A 16,776-nucleotide genomic window follows, 5' to 3' on the forward strand; every position below is an offset into this window, starting at 1 on the left:
ACAGGAGCAAAATAGAGAAATGCTACACTTTCCAAATGTAACACTTTCCAAAATTATAAATTAATAATTTAGAAATACATATTCAAACTATTTTAGTTGTAAATTTTGTTTATATGCATTATCATGGCATAGAGTAGACTGAGAAAGTATTAGTTACCATATGATTCGTGAGTTAGGGTGGCAGCATAGTTCAGTGGAAAACATACTGGATTGGAGAGGACCTGAGTTCAGATTCCAGCTTGGCTGCATATCTTGGGCAAATTACCGTCTCTGGCTTGTTTCCTCATTTGTAAAGTGTATTCACTTTACCTGTTTTACCTATTGGTAGGACTGTATGGCATCTAAACTTCTGGCTTTAAATCTATGATCCAGTGATTTCTTTAAAAATGTCATAACTCTAGAAAATCTTTAAGAATAGTCTTTGCATATAAGAAGGGTATCTTTGATGAAAATTTGAGATGGTAATAAGTATGCTTTTATAGGTGATTCTATGCAGCTCACCACATCTTTAGTGATAAAATTGATTTTGAGTTATTATGTATTGCTGATTTTTTAAAAATATCCTTAAATAGGTAAGAAAGCATATGTTAAAATCATATATGTTAAAGATTCCTTTTTATATATAAGCAAAGAAGTAATTTTGTTCGGCAGTTCTCTGATTATCAGTATAAAGCAAGGCATAAAACAGGAGCATATATGCTCACCAAAGGACTTCTTCTGCAATATTCAAATACAGGAAGGATTCTCTGTTTACTGTGAGGTTTTCCAGAAGCTATTGTTTACAGTTGACATTGTCCTGATTTCAAGGCACATTCTAACATTCTTTAATCATCTCATAAAGGTCCATGGCCTAGCAATTCCTACAGGAAGAACCAAGTGAATAAAATGCTTATTGTCCAGATTATGAAATGCAGTTGATTGGTAGTCATTTAGAATGAGGTAAAAATATATAGACAGCATAAATGTGGTACTGATGTCCCTGAAATGATAAGAGTTAGAGGAAAGCCTAATCAGAACATTGATTAGATCTCTTATGGAGGGTTTATGACAGGACATGGGTAAGAATAAGTTAGCACGAGGAAAGTATGTATTGGTTGCATTCTACATTGAGATAGAGAGTGCATTTGTCAGTGAAATAAGTCATAGATCCAAGGAAATTTCATTTTTGTCTTTAACAGCTTTAAGAAGAAAATAAAGTCTTTTGCTAGGCATTGTGGTTAACGCTAGTAATCCCTGCTACTGAAGGGAGGCTAAGGCTAAGTGGCTCCCTTAAACTGCAGTAGGGCTACAGCCAATCAGGTATTTCTACTAAGTCTGGTATCAATATGAGAAGTCCCCAGGAGCGGGTCAAACCTCCTAGGGTGATGAATATTAGGATCATGTCCATGAATGGCCATTGTGCCTCCAGCCTAGGCAGTAAAGGAAATTCAATTCCTCTTCTCCATTCCACTCCTCAAAAAAAAAAGTTGGTCTTGGTCCACATAATGCATATTGTTAGCTCCTGAAACTTTCTTCCAAGGGTGCTAGTTGAATTTGTATCATTTTGAAAAATTGTACTTTTTTAGTATTTTGTGAAATTCCTATTCTCCCTCATTTTGCACCTACCTAGATATGGGAGGAAATTTCTTTTTTTTTTTCCCATAAAAATATAAAATAATGTAAATTGTTCCTTTCATACTTTCAGACATGTAGTAAGAAACATAAGAGAATTATCTAGATAATTCATAGGTTGGCTTGTGAATAGGAGAGCAGAAAAGCAAAAACATTCATGCACACTTGCATACATTCTGGACAGAAAACCTGAACACAAATTTGTACATGTAAGGTTAGGACTACGTTGTTATTTCTCATATTTATTGCAAACTGTGCCAAACAAAATTTCTTGAATCTCTTCAGTACAAGACTGCGAGGAAGACCTTCAAAACATAAAAAACATAATTTCTCTAAGTCACTAAGACTTGTCCAGTACTTGTACTTCTTGATTTGCCAAATGTCAATCCATTTGCTGAGGGTGGCAAATATTAAAATTAGAGAATAGTGTAAGGGTGGTTGAGAATTCATTACTCTGTTCTGCCTAAAAGTAACTATAATTGTTAGGTAAAAATATTTCTTGATTGTATCACTCATAACTGAGTATGAGTAGGGTCTTTAAATCTCCTTAAATCAACCAAAAACATTGTGTGTGTGATTTGGTCCATTTCTAAGTGGATGTAAAAGGGAAGAACTGGGAGAACCATATAAAAGGAGAACCATATAGAGATTTCAAGGGCTAGATGCTGAGAGTGTGGTCATACAAAGTTGGGCAAAGAAGCAGGAGCCCTGTGGCAACCCAAAAGGAGAAACAGAAGTAAGATATTTAAGGTGGAGCAGGGAGATATTGAGCAGAGCTGTTAGCTTTACAAATATCTGACACCAGAAGAACTGAGAGGATATCATTAGTTTGCACACGTTCTCATGGAATGAAGGAAACCTCAGTGTTCCCTCTAGGTGTCTATCCACCCACAGACCCCAAAATTAATCTGCTGTTTGGTTACTCAAATGTCACCAATCACACGAATTTTATGTCAACTACAAGGTGGCCAGGAATTAACTAAATAAAGACAGAAATACTAATATAGACAAAAATTGCAATCTCATTCAAAATGTTATATATTTTCTTAACTGAGAGTTGGTGAAATTTGTATTTAATTTCTATATATTTTTTAATATAAATTTATTTATTTTTAGTTTTCAGCATTTCAATAAATCTTCCACAAGATTTTGAGTTCCAAATTTTCTCCCCATCTCATCCCTAAGATGGTATGCATTCTGAATACCCCTTCCCCTAGTCTGCCCTCTCTTCTATCTCTCCCCTCCTTCTCTTATCCTCTTGCCTTTCTATTTTGCTGCAGGGCAGGAGAGACTTCTGTACCCCAATTCCTGTATTTCTTATTTCCCAGTTGGATGTGAAAACATTTTTTTAAAACATGGATTTTTAAAACTTTGGGTTCCAAATTTTCTCACTTCCTCCCTCCCCACCCACCCTCCTTGAAAAGGCAAGCAATTCAATATAGGTTATACATGTGCAGTTATGCAAAACACTTCCATAGTAGACATGTTGTGAAAAACTAACTCTATTTTCCCTTAATCCTATCCTGCCCCCCCATTTATTCTTTTCTTTCTTTTGACCCTGTCCCCCCTCAGAAGTATTTTCTTCTGATTACCCCCTTTCCCAATCTTCCCTCCTCCCTGTCATCTACCTTCTCTCTGGTCCCTTTCCCCCCATATTTTCCTGTAGGGTAAGACAGATTTCCATACCCAATTGAATGTGTATGATATTCTCTCCTTAAGCCAAATCTGATGAGAATAAGATTCACTCATTCCCTCTCACCTTCCCCCATTTCCCCTCCACTGTAAGAGCCTTTTCTTTTCTGTTTTTTTGTGAGATAATTTACCCCATTCTCCCTCTCCCTTTCTTCTTCTCCCAGTATAATCCTCTCTCATCCCTTCATTTTATTCTCCAGATTTGACCCCTTAAACTTCAACTCACCTTGTGCCCTCTATCTATCTATCTATCTATACATATAATTTTTTCCCTCCAACTACCCTAATACTGACAAAGGTCTCATGAGTTATAAATATCATCTTTTCATGCAGAAATGTAAACAGTTCAGCCTTAGTAAGTCTCTTATGATTTCTCTTTTCCTGTTTACCTCTTCATGTTCCACTTGAGTTTTGTATTTGAAAGTCAGATTTTCTATTCAGCTCTGCTCTTTTCATCAAGAATGCTTGAAAGTCCTCCATTTCACTGAATGACCATTTTTTCCCCTGAAGGATTATACTCAGTTTTGCTGGGTAGGTGATTCTTGGTTGTAATCCTATCTCCTTTGCCTTCCGGAAAATTATATTCCATGCCCTGCGGTCCTTTAATGTAGAAGCTGCTAAATCTTGTGTTTCCACAATACTTGAATTGTTTCTTTTTGGCAGCTTGTAATATTTTCTCCTTGACCTGGAAATTCTGGAATTTGGGTACAACATTCCTGGGAGTTTTCCTTTGGGGATCTCTTGATAATTTCTTGAAAGATGATGTCTAGGCTCTTTTTTTGATCATGGCTTTCAGATAGTCCAATAATTTTTAAGTTCTCTCTCCTGGATCTATTTTTTCAGGTCAGTTGTTTTTCCAGTGAGATATTTCACATTATCTTCTATTTTTTCATTCTTTTGGATTTGTTTTATAGTGTCTTGATTTCTCATAAAGTCACTAGCTTCCAACTGCTCTATTCTAATTTTTAAGGAAGTATTTTCTTCAGTAAGCTTTTGGACTTCCTTTTCCATTTGGCCAATTTTTTTTTTAGGGCATTTTTCTCCTCATTGGCTTTTTGGACCTCTTTTGCCATTTGGGTTGGGCTATTTTTTAAGGTGTTATTTTCTTTAGTATTTTTTGGGGACTCCCTTAGCAAGCTGTTGAGTTGGGTTTTCATGATTTTCTTGCATCACTCTCATTTCTCTTCCCAGTTTTTCCTCTACTTCCCTTACTTGCTTCTCAAAATCCCTTTTGAGCTCTTCCAAGGCCTGGGACTGATTCATATTTTTCTTGGAGGCTTTGGATGTAGAAGCTTTGCTTTGTTGTCTTCTTCTGGTTGTATATTTTTATCTTCTTTTTCACCAAAGTAAGATAATACAGTCTGGCTCTTTTTGTGCTGCTTGTTCATGATCCCAGCCAATTACTTGAGTTTTAAAGTCTTTGTTAAGGTAAGAGTCTGCTTCCAATGTGGAGAATGTACTGTCCCAAGCTTCAGGGGTTTGTACAGCTGTTTTCAGAGGTACTTGTAGGGACCTGAAAATTTTCAGTTCTTCTAAGGTGGTATGATAAGGAGTGAGGTGTTTACTCCTTTCTTGGCCTATGTTGTGGTCTATTAGTGACCATAAGCACTCCTTTCTGTCCTGGAACTGTGAGGAGGGTTTTCTCTTCACAGCCACTATAAGCTCCACTACTCCAGTGTTCCTTCTCACCCCAGGACCAACGCCCAGAACTGTGACCTGGATCCAAGCACGGGCAAAGCAAGAGATTCCTGCCTCAATGCTGGCAAGGAGATCCCTGCAATCCCCCTGTGATCAGCCACTGGATTCCCCCTCAGTCTGTGGGCGGGAAGCTCAGGAGGCAGCTGCCGCCCCCGGGGCCACAATCTCTGGACACAGGAACTGAGACCCAGTGCTCCTCTCTCAGCACTGCAGAAACAGTCTTTTTCCACTGACCTTCTCAGTTGTCTTTGGCTTTCATGGGTTGAGAAGTCTGGAAACCACTACAGCTGCCCACAGTTCAGTCCTCTGAGGCCTGCTTCAGGTTCGCTGTGGCCTGTGCCCCCGCTGCACTGCGCTCCACTCCCAGCCTGGCGTGGTATACTTTTCTGATCAACCATCCGGGTTATCTTGAGCTGGAAATTTGTTTTACTCTGTCTTTTTGTGGGTTCTGCTGCTTTAGAATTTGTGTAGAGCCATTTTTTACAGGTATTTGGAGGGGTTTGGGGGAGAGCTCAAGGAAGTCACTGCTTTCACTCTGCCATCTTGGCTCCACCCCAGGAAACTTCTTTTAACGAACGAGAAATTGAGCAGCCTTGGAGATTGACAGGTTTTCCCTTCATGTATGCTAGAATAAAAATGTATATACTGTCTCAGTTGTAGATGAGTTAAATATTCATACAGCACATTACCCAATGTATGAAGTTATTTGCAATAATTATTTAAAAATCTATCAGCAGGTATTAGATTGTTTGTTTAAAATAAATGAGAAAATATTGATATGTAGCTTTTTCTTTTTTTAATGGCAGATAATTCTGAAAGAATATCTCTTCAGCTTCACTTAGCTTTAACTTCAAATTCATCATGGGTTCAGTGCCCTACTCATCTAGAGCTTATGAATCAGTGTAGACATGTAAATATACGAGTAGATCCTCGGGGCCTGAGAGAAGGACTACATTTTACAGAGGTATTTTTTTTAAAAGTTCTCTATAAATTTTCCCTATTCTTTCTACTTTTTTATATTTAATTGAAAAACTCCAAAGTAATTATTGTTTCTAGGAAATAGTCTTATAACTTGCCTGATTTAGCTACTAATTATACCACGTTGATATTCAGTTAAAAATTAAATTTATAGGGCACGATGCTATTTCTTTTTAATTACAATAAAGTATCTTTTAGACTTCCCTCCAATTTGAAATTTTTCATGCTTGAAACATGGGTAGAATGAAGCTTTAGGTGGTATAGTGGATAGAGCACCAGGTCTGGAGTTAGGAGGATCTGAGTTCAAATCCAACTTGAAACATTTACTGACTGTGTGAACCTGGGCAATCAGTTAATGCCTGTTTGCCTCAGTTCCTATCTGTAAAAATGGGGACACACTGGAGAAGAAAATGGAAAACCGCTCCAGTATCTTTGCCAGGAAAACCCCATGGAAGGAAGTCTATGGAGTCATGTAGAGTCAGACACAACAGAACAGCTCAGCAACAACAACAAAAATGAAGCTTGCCTTTGTACTGTAATAAACGCTATAAAATTGTTGTGTGTAGGGTGGCACCATTTTTAGACATTTAACACAGAAATTGTTACTACTGCAAATCTGCGTAGCAACAACTTGCTAGTATTTAATACAGAATAATTAAGCTTCATTCCTTTTTAAATGAGATAGCATGGCATAGTAGACAGAAGACTCTCCTTAGAGCCTGAAAGACTGAATACGTACTGCCTCTGACACATACTAACTCAGTAACCCTGGGCAAATTACTTAATCTCTCAGTGCTCTGAGTAACTCTCTAAGACTATAATTTGCAGAGAAGGTGCAGACCTACCTTGATAGGTGGAGTTTGCTTCTCTAGGTATTTCTGATGCCTGTGAAATCACAAATCCATTCCTTATCCCTACTCTTCTTTTAAATACAGAATTTATGTGAATTAATGAGATCTTAATTCTGTATATTTGTATGGTTCAAAATGTAGCTAAATTGTTTATCAGTATTGTAAACAGATCACAGAGGTTTTATGCCTTTTTAAAAATATCCCCCAAACCGGAGAATTAAAAAGACATTTAATTTGTTCAAAATTTATCTAAGTATCTGTAAGTAAGACAAATATACCTTTGTTTCTGTCATACATGTTAGGTATTTTTTAAGTTCCTGAAATGTAAATATGGATCAATTTATTCTACGTCTGCATTTTAATAATTGGTTTTATTTTACAGTAGAACTGTGTAGTAACTAATGTTAACAATTTTTTTTTAAAGGTATGTGGTTATGATACATCATCACCTAAAGCCGGCCCACTGTTCAGAATTCCAGTAACTGTCATCATATCAGCCAAGTGAGTATATATAGTATATTAAAGGATGTTATGTTTGAACTTATGTGGAATGTTTGTTGGTTATTGAAGTAATGTGGTATCATAGAAAAAGTGTTGGATCCAGGAGAACTGAGTTCTAATCTAAAGTTTACCAGGGCCTTAGATTTGAACACTGTATTAAAACCAGAAGACTTAGGTTCTCTTTTCTAATTCTACTAACTATAATGTGACCTTAGACATCTGCAAAATAAAGGTCACCAGGTGATCTTAAAGGTTTCTTCCAGCTATAATAGTTTATTAGCTCTTTGGCTTCAAGCAAGTTATTCTAATGATTTGCTACCTTAATTATCTCCTCATATAATATGTTTTCCGTGATCTTGTTTCTGAGCTGGTAAGTGTTGTTAAAGGAAAGTCACAAAAGTCTGTTTAGATCCGTTGTCCTAGACCTCAAATAAAACCAATACCCAGAATGAGGGCATGAGGTGAAAAAAAATTGCCACCTAAAATGGAAACCAATGAGAATCAATTTAGAATGAATGAAATTATCCATTTGCAGACGTCAGTTACCTCAGAAGATGGTGTGTAAATCCAACATCCATTTAAAAAATTTTTAATCTTATTTAACAAAAGGTTTAGAGATATAGAAAGACATTCAAAAGTAAATGAGTTTACATGGGTACATTACAATCCCGTCAGCAAGATTTTCTTTAGTGTATTAATTTTTTAATAAAAAGCACACAAAATAAAATCATTCTGATCTATCACAACTGTAAAACAACAGAGGTAAATTATATAATATTAACGTACATTATTTTCTGTGTGATGGTCTTTAGAAAGATTGCCACAGGCAGCAAACGCACAAAGGCAGTGTCTGATCATTTTTCAAAATAAAAGTAATATATTTATTTGTATGCCATTAAAGCATTTACAGTAATAACAAAGACTGTTTCTGTTCTGTGTCCTTTCCTAAAATACCTTCAGCTTAAAGATTTAAACAAGTAATGGTTGAAATAGCTGCGAACTGTTGTTAGCAAAATTGCTACAACAGGGAGAATATCTGGTCTTAAACATAGAAATGTTTTATAGAAACTTGCATATTTTCTGAAAACCTAAAAAATCTAGCTTTCTAATCTGGCAATATCATCTCAGAAGTATGCCCCAGAGAGAAGAAACAGCTGAAGATTGAATATACATTGTATTCTCCATTCATCCTAGCATATAACAGTATGAGACTGAGAAGTGATGTCATGGAGGCAGGTGAATGCAGACAATTCCTTTTGACCCAAGCAGCGTATAAAAATCCCTGTACCACTGGTTAAACTCCATTTTTTACAGTGGGAGGTATGTGTATGGCGGAAGAGGAGGCAATGTATTGGAACCATGGATAGAGATTAGAAAGGCAGTAAAAAAGTGGGGTGGGTACTCCACTGCTCCCCTCATGTATCAAGTTCACAGTCTAGACCAGAGGTGGAGAACTCCTTTTCTTTCCAAGGGCACAAGTCACTAGGAAATATCAGTAGGCAGCATAGCACATATCCACACTGTTACAGAAATCATATTCCAGGTTGAGTGACATTGACAATTACAAAAGACCTTCATGCAACAGGTTCCCCTGTCTCTGTCTAGATTCTCAAAGCTTAGGCACTAGACTAGATAACAGTTTAATGTCCTTAGGTGAGTGATGATCGTGGATTTTACAATGGACATATGATGATAGTGGGAAGGAAGCAAAAATCTTTAAAAACTGGAGACACTGATCCAGCTTCCCAAAGCAGTGGACTTTCTGTAAATCTAGCATTCAAGTGGAGATTTAAATAGATGGCCATTTGTGAATGTTGAATTAGGAGACCTAAGTTGTAGTAATAGTAAGATCTGAGTTGGATTTAATTAAATTTGTGTTACCCAAGCCTCAGCTGATGTTCAGTTACCTTGTTGGTGCTCAGTAAATTTTTTTTTTTATATATGCTGATGGATGTTATTTTGTTGTTGTTATTGTATCTTTTCAGTCGTGTCCAACTTCATGGCCCCATTTTGGGTTTTCTTGGTAAAGATACTGGAGTGGTTTGCCATTCCTTCTTCAGCTCATTTGACAGATGAGCATCTGAGGCAAACAGGGCTAAGTAATTTGCACAGGTCACACAGCTAGTAAGTGTCTGAGGCTAGATTTGAACTCATAAAGAAGAGTTTTCCTGACTTCAGACCTGGTATTCTATCCACTGTGCCACCTAGCTGTCCATACTTATGGATTCCTTATCCTGCCATGGTGTCCCAAAGCTTTCTTAATCTTCCCACTTTTCCAGTACTGTTCTTTCTTTAGCAGGTGAATTGGCTAAGAATATGAAGATCTTCTGATGTGAGCCCCTCTCTGTTCAAGGGAGATAAAATATGAATTGATAATAGAAAAAAATTCCTATTTTGACAGATTTTTCAGTTACACAAAGCTAGGGTGAGATAGCTAACAAATTCAAAATCCAGAGAGATAATTAGCAGTGAACTGAATCTGTTCATGGAAAATTCAATAGAGATAAATATCAGTTTTTATACTTGAGTTAAAAATATCAAAACATATGCATTACCTTTCACTTTTCCATTATTCTTATTCCTCCACATTCAGTTGAAGTAAAGAAGGAGACTAAGTGGGAATTAACTGAGAGGTAGAAATTGAACCAGGAGGAAGCAGTATCTCAGCAGCCAAAAGATGAGAATATAACAAAAGAGAGAACAGATAATAAGCAATGTAGCAATGTTAAATGTTTCAGAAAAGATGAATTGAAGACTGATAAGAAGTCATTGTATTTAGCATTTGGGAGACCATTGGTGACATTCAAGAGAGCAATTTCACTTACAGGAGTTAACTTTTTGTGTGTAATGAACCCCTTTGGCAGTCTCAGAATAATGTTTTTAAATGCATAAAATAAAATACATAGGATTAAAAGCCAAATCCTTATATTGAAATAGTTATGGAAAAATTAAAAAACAAGTTTACAGACCCTGGGTTAAGAACCTTTGTACTCGGGTGATAGTAACAGAAGCCAGATTGCAAAAGGTTTGATGAAACCAAGGCTCAGATCCAGTGCCATTTTTTTTTCCATAAAACTTTTCCTTTCTTCCTCCTTGATAATAAGCTAGGATCTCTCCCTATTTTATATTATAGTCATTTGTGTACTTGTCTCAGCCTTCCTACAAGATTATAAGCTCCTTGATAATAAGTATGATCTTACTTATCTTTGTATACCTTGTAGTGCCTACCCAGTGCCAAGCCCTGACTCCAAGGCAATACTGCTTCTCAGTTATTTGTTATATAGAATTGAATTGAATTGCTGATTCTTGGTCTTTCTGCCATATAGGGTTGTTTGGAGAACAAACTGAGATTATGAATGTAAACTTGTGCTGTGAAGAAATTTCAAAGTCCTAAATCAACCATGTATTATTTGAACTAGAGATTTGGATGTGACTCTTACTGCATGTAGTTGAGTGCTAAATGGATATGCATTAAACAATTTGATTAAGTACTGAATGTTGTGGTACTCACTAGAAGTATAAATATGATTTTAGAGTACTCAGTCCTATCTTTAAGTATAAGTTTGAATTTACACAGTGTCCAATTGGACCTGTGACATGAATTAGACCTTTGGCTTAAATGTTTCATGTGCTTCATTGTTTACAAGGAAGACATAAAAATATTTTATTTTTCTCTTACTGTTACTTAAATGGATGGGACAATATGAAAGGCACAACTACTTTACTAACCACACATGATGGCCATGAGGAGAGATCTAAAGAATAAATTAAGCCGTTCATGTTGTTAATTGAATGTTATTTCATCTGGAGTAGTATGTGGTGATTATTGATTCCAAAGGGCCACCCTCATAATTATTAAGACAGTTCAGGAGTGATCCAGGTAATATTCTGTCCAAGATCCTCATATTGCTTATGTTGTTCTTTGCTGAATATTACATTCCTTTGGAAAGATCTGTCATTCAGTATTATAGATGGTGATTCCAGATACAAGTAGATATAAAAGTTATTTTCTACATGAAAACTATTTAAACATTAAAGAAAAATAGGGTTTAAGATTTTAAAGAATCAAAGTATTCAGTTCATCCCACTGATGCTTATTGAATGTTAGCCATATGTTTTTTTAACTACCTTCACATGTATTAATTTAAATTTTTTTCAGAGTAAATGAATCATCACATTATGACCTAGCCTTTACAGATGTGCATTTTAAACCTGGCCAAATCCGAAGGCATTTTATTGAAGTTCCAGAGGGGGCAACTTGGGCTGGTAAGTGAAAAGAAAATGTTGGTTTTTACTAAAATTTTACATGTATTGTGTCCCTGTTTCATTAATTAGACTATAAAAAAAGAAAACAACACTGTTTTGTTTTGACGTGAAGACATGTTTTTGTTTTCATTAAGCAAACAATAGGAAAATAGTACACATATTCATTCAAAAAGCATTGCAAACTTATTACTTTGGAATGTGTTTTTAATGAATCAATTCTGTAAGCACATAAACTATGTATATTCTTAGAAAGAAATTTATTTTTCTCCATATTAAGTAATATTAAGTATTAATTAACATATAGTAGTAAGAATAAGTATTATAGCCTGGGTGACTAAGGAGATGGTAGTATTCTCGACAGTAATAGGGAAGCTGGGAAGAGGGGAAGATTTGATGGGGAAAGATAATGAATTCCACTTTTTTTCTTTTTTTTCTTTTTCTTTTTTTTTGGTAGGCAATAGGGTTAAGTGACTTGCCCAAGGTTACACATCTAGTAAGTGTCAAGTGTCTGAGGCCGTATTTGAACTCAGGTCCTCCTGACTCCAGGGCCAGTGCTCTATCCACTGTGCCACTTAGCTGCCCCCTATAAGTTCTGTTTTAGAAACACTGTGTTCAATATGTCTTGGAGGTCATGAGAGACATTACATAGACATTGCATAGCTAGATATGAGAAATATCTGCATTGATGGTAAATGAACCTATGGGAGCTGATAAGATCACCAAGTGAATTAGTATAAAGAAAAAGAGAAGATGGACTAGGACAGAGCATTGGGTGATATCCATAGTTAGTGGGAGTGATCTAGATGAAGATCCAAAAAAGGAGACTGAGGAGTGATCAGGCAAGTACAGAAGCTAGGAGGAAGAGTGAAGAGGTGAATATTCAGGAAAAAAGAGAAATCATGTTAAAAGTTGCAGAGAAAGAGCTCAAGAAGGCTGAACATCAAGAGGAGATTAGTACATGTGGCAATTAAAAAATCATTGGAATGGCAAACTTGTGGATGGTGACAAGATTAAGGGTATTAGGTAACGTGGAAGAATAATGAAAGGGAAGGAATTTAGTTATGTCTTTGAGTGCTATTGGTAGCCAAAAATAGAGTGGGTTGAATTTTATGTTTGAAAGTGTAAGGTAGGTTCATAGCATATGTGCATGAAGAAAAACAGTGTGTACATCTGTGGTTGTATTATAGTTTTATGGCCATTGTCCCAAGCTTGATACTACCAAAGCTTACTGTTAATTACCCAATATAAGCCCCTTTACTTTGGCTTTTAGCTTTTTCTACAAATCCTGGCTAACTATCTTGTAGAAAAGATGAGAATTTTTTCTAGATGTACAATTTCATACCTCAATAATCTTGTAGCCAAAAAATCATTATTCTTATTGCCATTATTACAGATCCATTTCAAGTTCATATTAATGTTTAACATTATACTTAAAGATCAATCTTTTCTCTTACTTTAGAAGTTACAGTATGTTCATGTTCATCTGATGTGTCAGCCAAGTTTGTTCTTCATGCTGTACAGCTTGTGAAGCAAAGAGCATATCGAAGTCATGAATTCTATAAGTTTTCTTCTCTTCCAGAGAAAGGAACTGTAACGGAAGCATTTCCTGTTTTAGTAAGTTGATATAATATTTTGAACTACTATAAAGCTTTTCTGTTGTGTGGAGTTTTGGTAGTAAACAAAATCATGTAATGGCTTAAAATTTACCAAAAACTTTCCCGTAAAAACCTTGTAAGGTAGACTGTGCCCATTATCGTCTCTATAAATGAAGGGACTGAACTCTCAGGAGTTTAAGTGACTTGCTTATATTCTCACTTAGCTAGTAAGTATCCTTTTTGTTCTCTTTTATTGATGCCTTTTGTTTTTATATCACAAATATTTCATGATGTCCCTTCTTGCACCTTCAGTAGAATCCACTATTGTCATAAAAAACAGTCAAGGAAAACTATCCAGCACAACAACTTTGTCTGATACCGTTTGGCACTAGGATTAAGGGACTAGATAAGGACTGGGATTTCGTTTCTTTAGAGAAGTTCCAGATAGTCATTACCTTTTCTGCAGCATAAAGTTTTAGGATTTCACAGCCTGTGTATGTCAGAAGGACTTGAACTCAGGTCTTCTGGCTTCAAGGCCAGCTCTTAATCTGCTATATCCTACTGCCTCTCAGTTTTCTGGTATAAAATGTACTGTGAATATTTTGATATGTATGAATCCTTTCTGTCTTTGACCTTTTTAGGTTATATGCCCATTGTTGGGTTCACTGTGTATGAGCAGTTTAGTAACTTTTCTGAAGTAGTATCAAACCGTTTTCCAGAATGGTTGCACTGCTTCAAAGCTCCACCAATACTGAAGAGTTAGTGTGCTTCTCTTTCAGTGCTGTTTCCATTTTTAAAAACATCTTTGCTATTTTTTCTGAATGATAATGACATTTTGAATTTTAAAATCTGCATTTCTTTTATTAATAATTTTGAGCATTTTTATGATTCTTTTTGATAACTTCACATCATTTTGTCACCTATTGATTGGGAGATGACTTTTGATTTTGTTTATTTGTGCTCAAATCGCTATTTATCTACAATTTCAGGTTTTTAAATTAATTAATAATTAAAGATTTTTAGTGATACTTTATTCAAAGACTTTTTTTCCTCATTTGATGTCTCTTACTCAATTTGCATTGTTTTTACTCATGTAAAAATTACCATTTGCAAATTGTCTAGTTTGTCTTTGATGAATTTTTTATCCCGTTTTATGAATTTTCCACCTAATCTTTGATCTTGAAGGAACTTTTATTCATCCCCCCCATTTTTTTTGAGGTAACCTTTTGTATTTATTTTGCTTGGACCTCTGAAGCTTATTGCAGTATGTAATGTAAGACCATTTTCTGTTCATTTGCTCTTCACTTTTCCCAGAAGCTCTTGTCAAAGAGGAAGTCTGGGGTTTGTGTTCTCAGGTTATTGGACGCTGTGTTTATTTTTAAGAGATAACTTGTCAGTTCTTTCCCCTAGTGTTCTTTTCTATTTTTTAATTAATACCTAATAATTTTGAAGACTAAGGCTTTTTCAACAAGCATTTACCATGTGCCAGGTATTGATATAAAGAAAAGCAAAACAGTACCTGCCCTCAGGTAGCTCACATTCCAATGAAGGAAACTGTATGTAAGTAATGAGGCCCTGCTAGAGGAGAAAATATATTTCAGAAGGGAAGGCCCTAGCAGCTGGGAATTACTAGGAAAATCCTGCTGTAGAAGGTGAGATTTGAACAGTATTGAAAGAAGCCATAGAAAGTAAGAAGAGGAAAAGAACATACTAGGCGTGGGGTGGATCAGCAGTGCAAAGGCAAGGTGATGGTAGATGGGTATGCAAGGAAGAACAAGAAATGTGAAATTTAACAATGTCAGTCTTTTGTTTTTCTTGCAAATTTTTTTTCATTATTTCCCTTTAAATTCTCAACCATTAAGATTTGCTAGCCATCCACTTGTACTCTAGGCATCTTCCTCCTTCCTCTGCCCCAAACCTGTACGCTGACCTTGACAATCTGGGTTTGGAAAGATAAGTTTTCACTTCCCATGCTTGTATATCGCTTCCAAACCATGCTACTGTGTCTCCCATTACTTCTACCTCCTTTTTATGTGTTTTACTCTCTCATTAGAATGTACCATCTTGTAAGTATTTAATAAATAATTTTTCATTCTTTAATTTACATGATACCAATTCCATTTTTAAAAAAATTTATTTTTATTTTCAGTTACGAATTATATCCTTCCCTACATCCCCTTTCACTCCCATTAATAAGGCAAGAAATATGATACTCATTATACATATGAATTCACGCAAAACATTTCCATATTAGCCATGTTTCCCCAAAAAAAGGTGGGGAGGGTGGAATAAAGAGAAGGGAAGAAAAAAACATGTTTCAGTCTGCACTCTGGAAACCATCAGCTCTCTATTTGAACTCTATTTGGAGTTCATCTGTATGGATGTAAAAACAGCATTTTACATCATAAGTCCTTTAGAGATGTGATGTGTCATTCATTGTATTGGTCAGATCAGCTAAATCTTTCACAGTTAATTATCTTTATAATATTGTGGTTATTGTATAAATTTTTCTTCAGTTTCTGTTCATTCTGCATCAGTTCATATATGTCTTGCCAAGTTTTTCTAAAACCATTCCTTTCATTATTCTTTACAGCGCAGTAGTATTCCATCACAATCATGTGCTTTAACTTGTTTACCTATTCCCCAATTGATGGGCATCCCTTTTGTTTCTAATTCTTTGCCACCACAAAAAGAGCTGTTAGAAATATATTTTTTTTTACATATGGATCCTTTTCTTTTTCTGTTTTGTTTTGTTTTGAACCTCCTTCTGGCATAGACCTACTAGCAGTATTGCTGGGTCAAAGGGTATGCAGAGTTTTATAGCCCTTTGGGCATATAGTTTCACATTGTTCTTCAGCATGGTTTAACTAGTTCACAGCTCTACCAACTGTACATTAGTGTATCTATTTTCTCACATCCCCTCCAGCATTTGTCATTTTCCTGTTTTGCCATGTTAACCAATCTGTTGAGTATGAGGTGGTACCTTAAGAATTCTTTTAATTTGTATATTTCTAATTATTAGCGATTTACAGCATTTTTTCATGTGACTATTAACAGCTTTGACTTCTTCATCTGAGAACTGCCTGGTCATATCCTTTGACCATTTATCAGTTGGAAAAAGGCTACTACTTTTATAAATTTGGATCAGTTTTTTATGTAGTTGAGAACTTAGACCTTTATTGGAAAAATTTGCTGCAAAGGTCTTTTTGGTTTTTTTTTTCCCTCCCAATTTCTAATTTTGGCTGCGTTGGGTTTTTTTGTTGTTGTTGTGTGGTTTTTTTTTAAATCTTATGTAATCAGAATTAACCATTTTACCTACCATGAACCTCTCTGTCTTATTTTTGGTCATGGATTCTTTCCTTATCCATATATCTAACAGGCAATTTTTTCCCTATGCTTCTTTCTATCAGTTTTTCTGTAAAGTATCTGAGATTTATTTGAATTTTGGACTTGGTGTTTTAGGATGTTAAAATAGAATCTAGGAATATGGGGGATTTTTATAGTTTGTGGTTTTGAATAATCTTGATGCATTAAAGGTGTTTGTGTAACTAGTCAGATGCCATCAATGCTGCACACATTCTGAA

At 35.6% G+C, this 16,776-nt stretch overlaps 1 protein-coding gene across 6 annotated transcripts in view; it reads left to right on the plus strand.

The window, feature by feature from the left end:
- The window catches only part of TPP2 (tripeptidyl peptidase 2), an 88,927-nt gene that overhangs the window by 39,699 nt on the left and 32,452 nt on the right, over positions 1-16,776 (plus strand). For all 6 annotated transcript variants that reach the window (XM_020964006.2, XM_020964005.2, XM_020964001.2 and 3 more), the window contains 4 exons: positions 5,808-5,965; positions 7,255-7,331; positions 11,491-11,597; positions 13,057-13,211. In XM_020964006.2, coding sequence (XP_020819665.1) covers positions 5,808-5,965; positions 7,255-7,331; positions 11,491-11,597; positions 13,057-13,211 — 497 coding nt within the window. The remainder of the gene's footprint in view (positions 1-5,807; positions 5,966-7,254; positions 7,332-11,490; positions 11,598-13,056; positions 13,212-16,776) is intronic.

This window comes from Phascolarctos cinereus, unplaced genomic scaffold (assembly GCF_003287225.1).
Source record: "Phascolarctos cinereus isolate Bilbo 61053 unplaced genomic scaffold, phaCin_HiC Scaffold_7;HRSCAF=346, whole genome shotgun sequence".
Classification (NCBI taxonomy): domain Eukaryota; kingdom Metazoa; phylum Chordata; class Mammalia; order Diprotodontia; family Phascolarctidae; genus Phascolarctos; species Phascolarctos cinereus.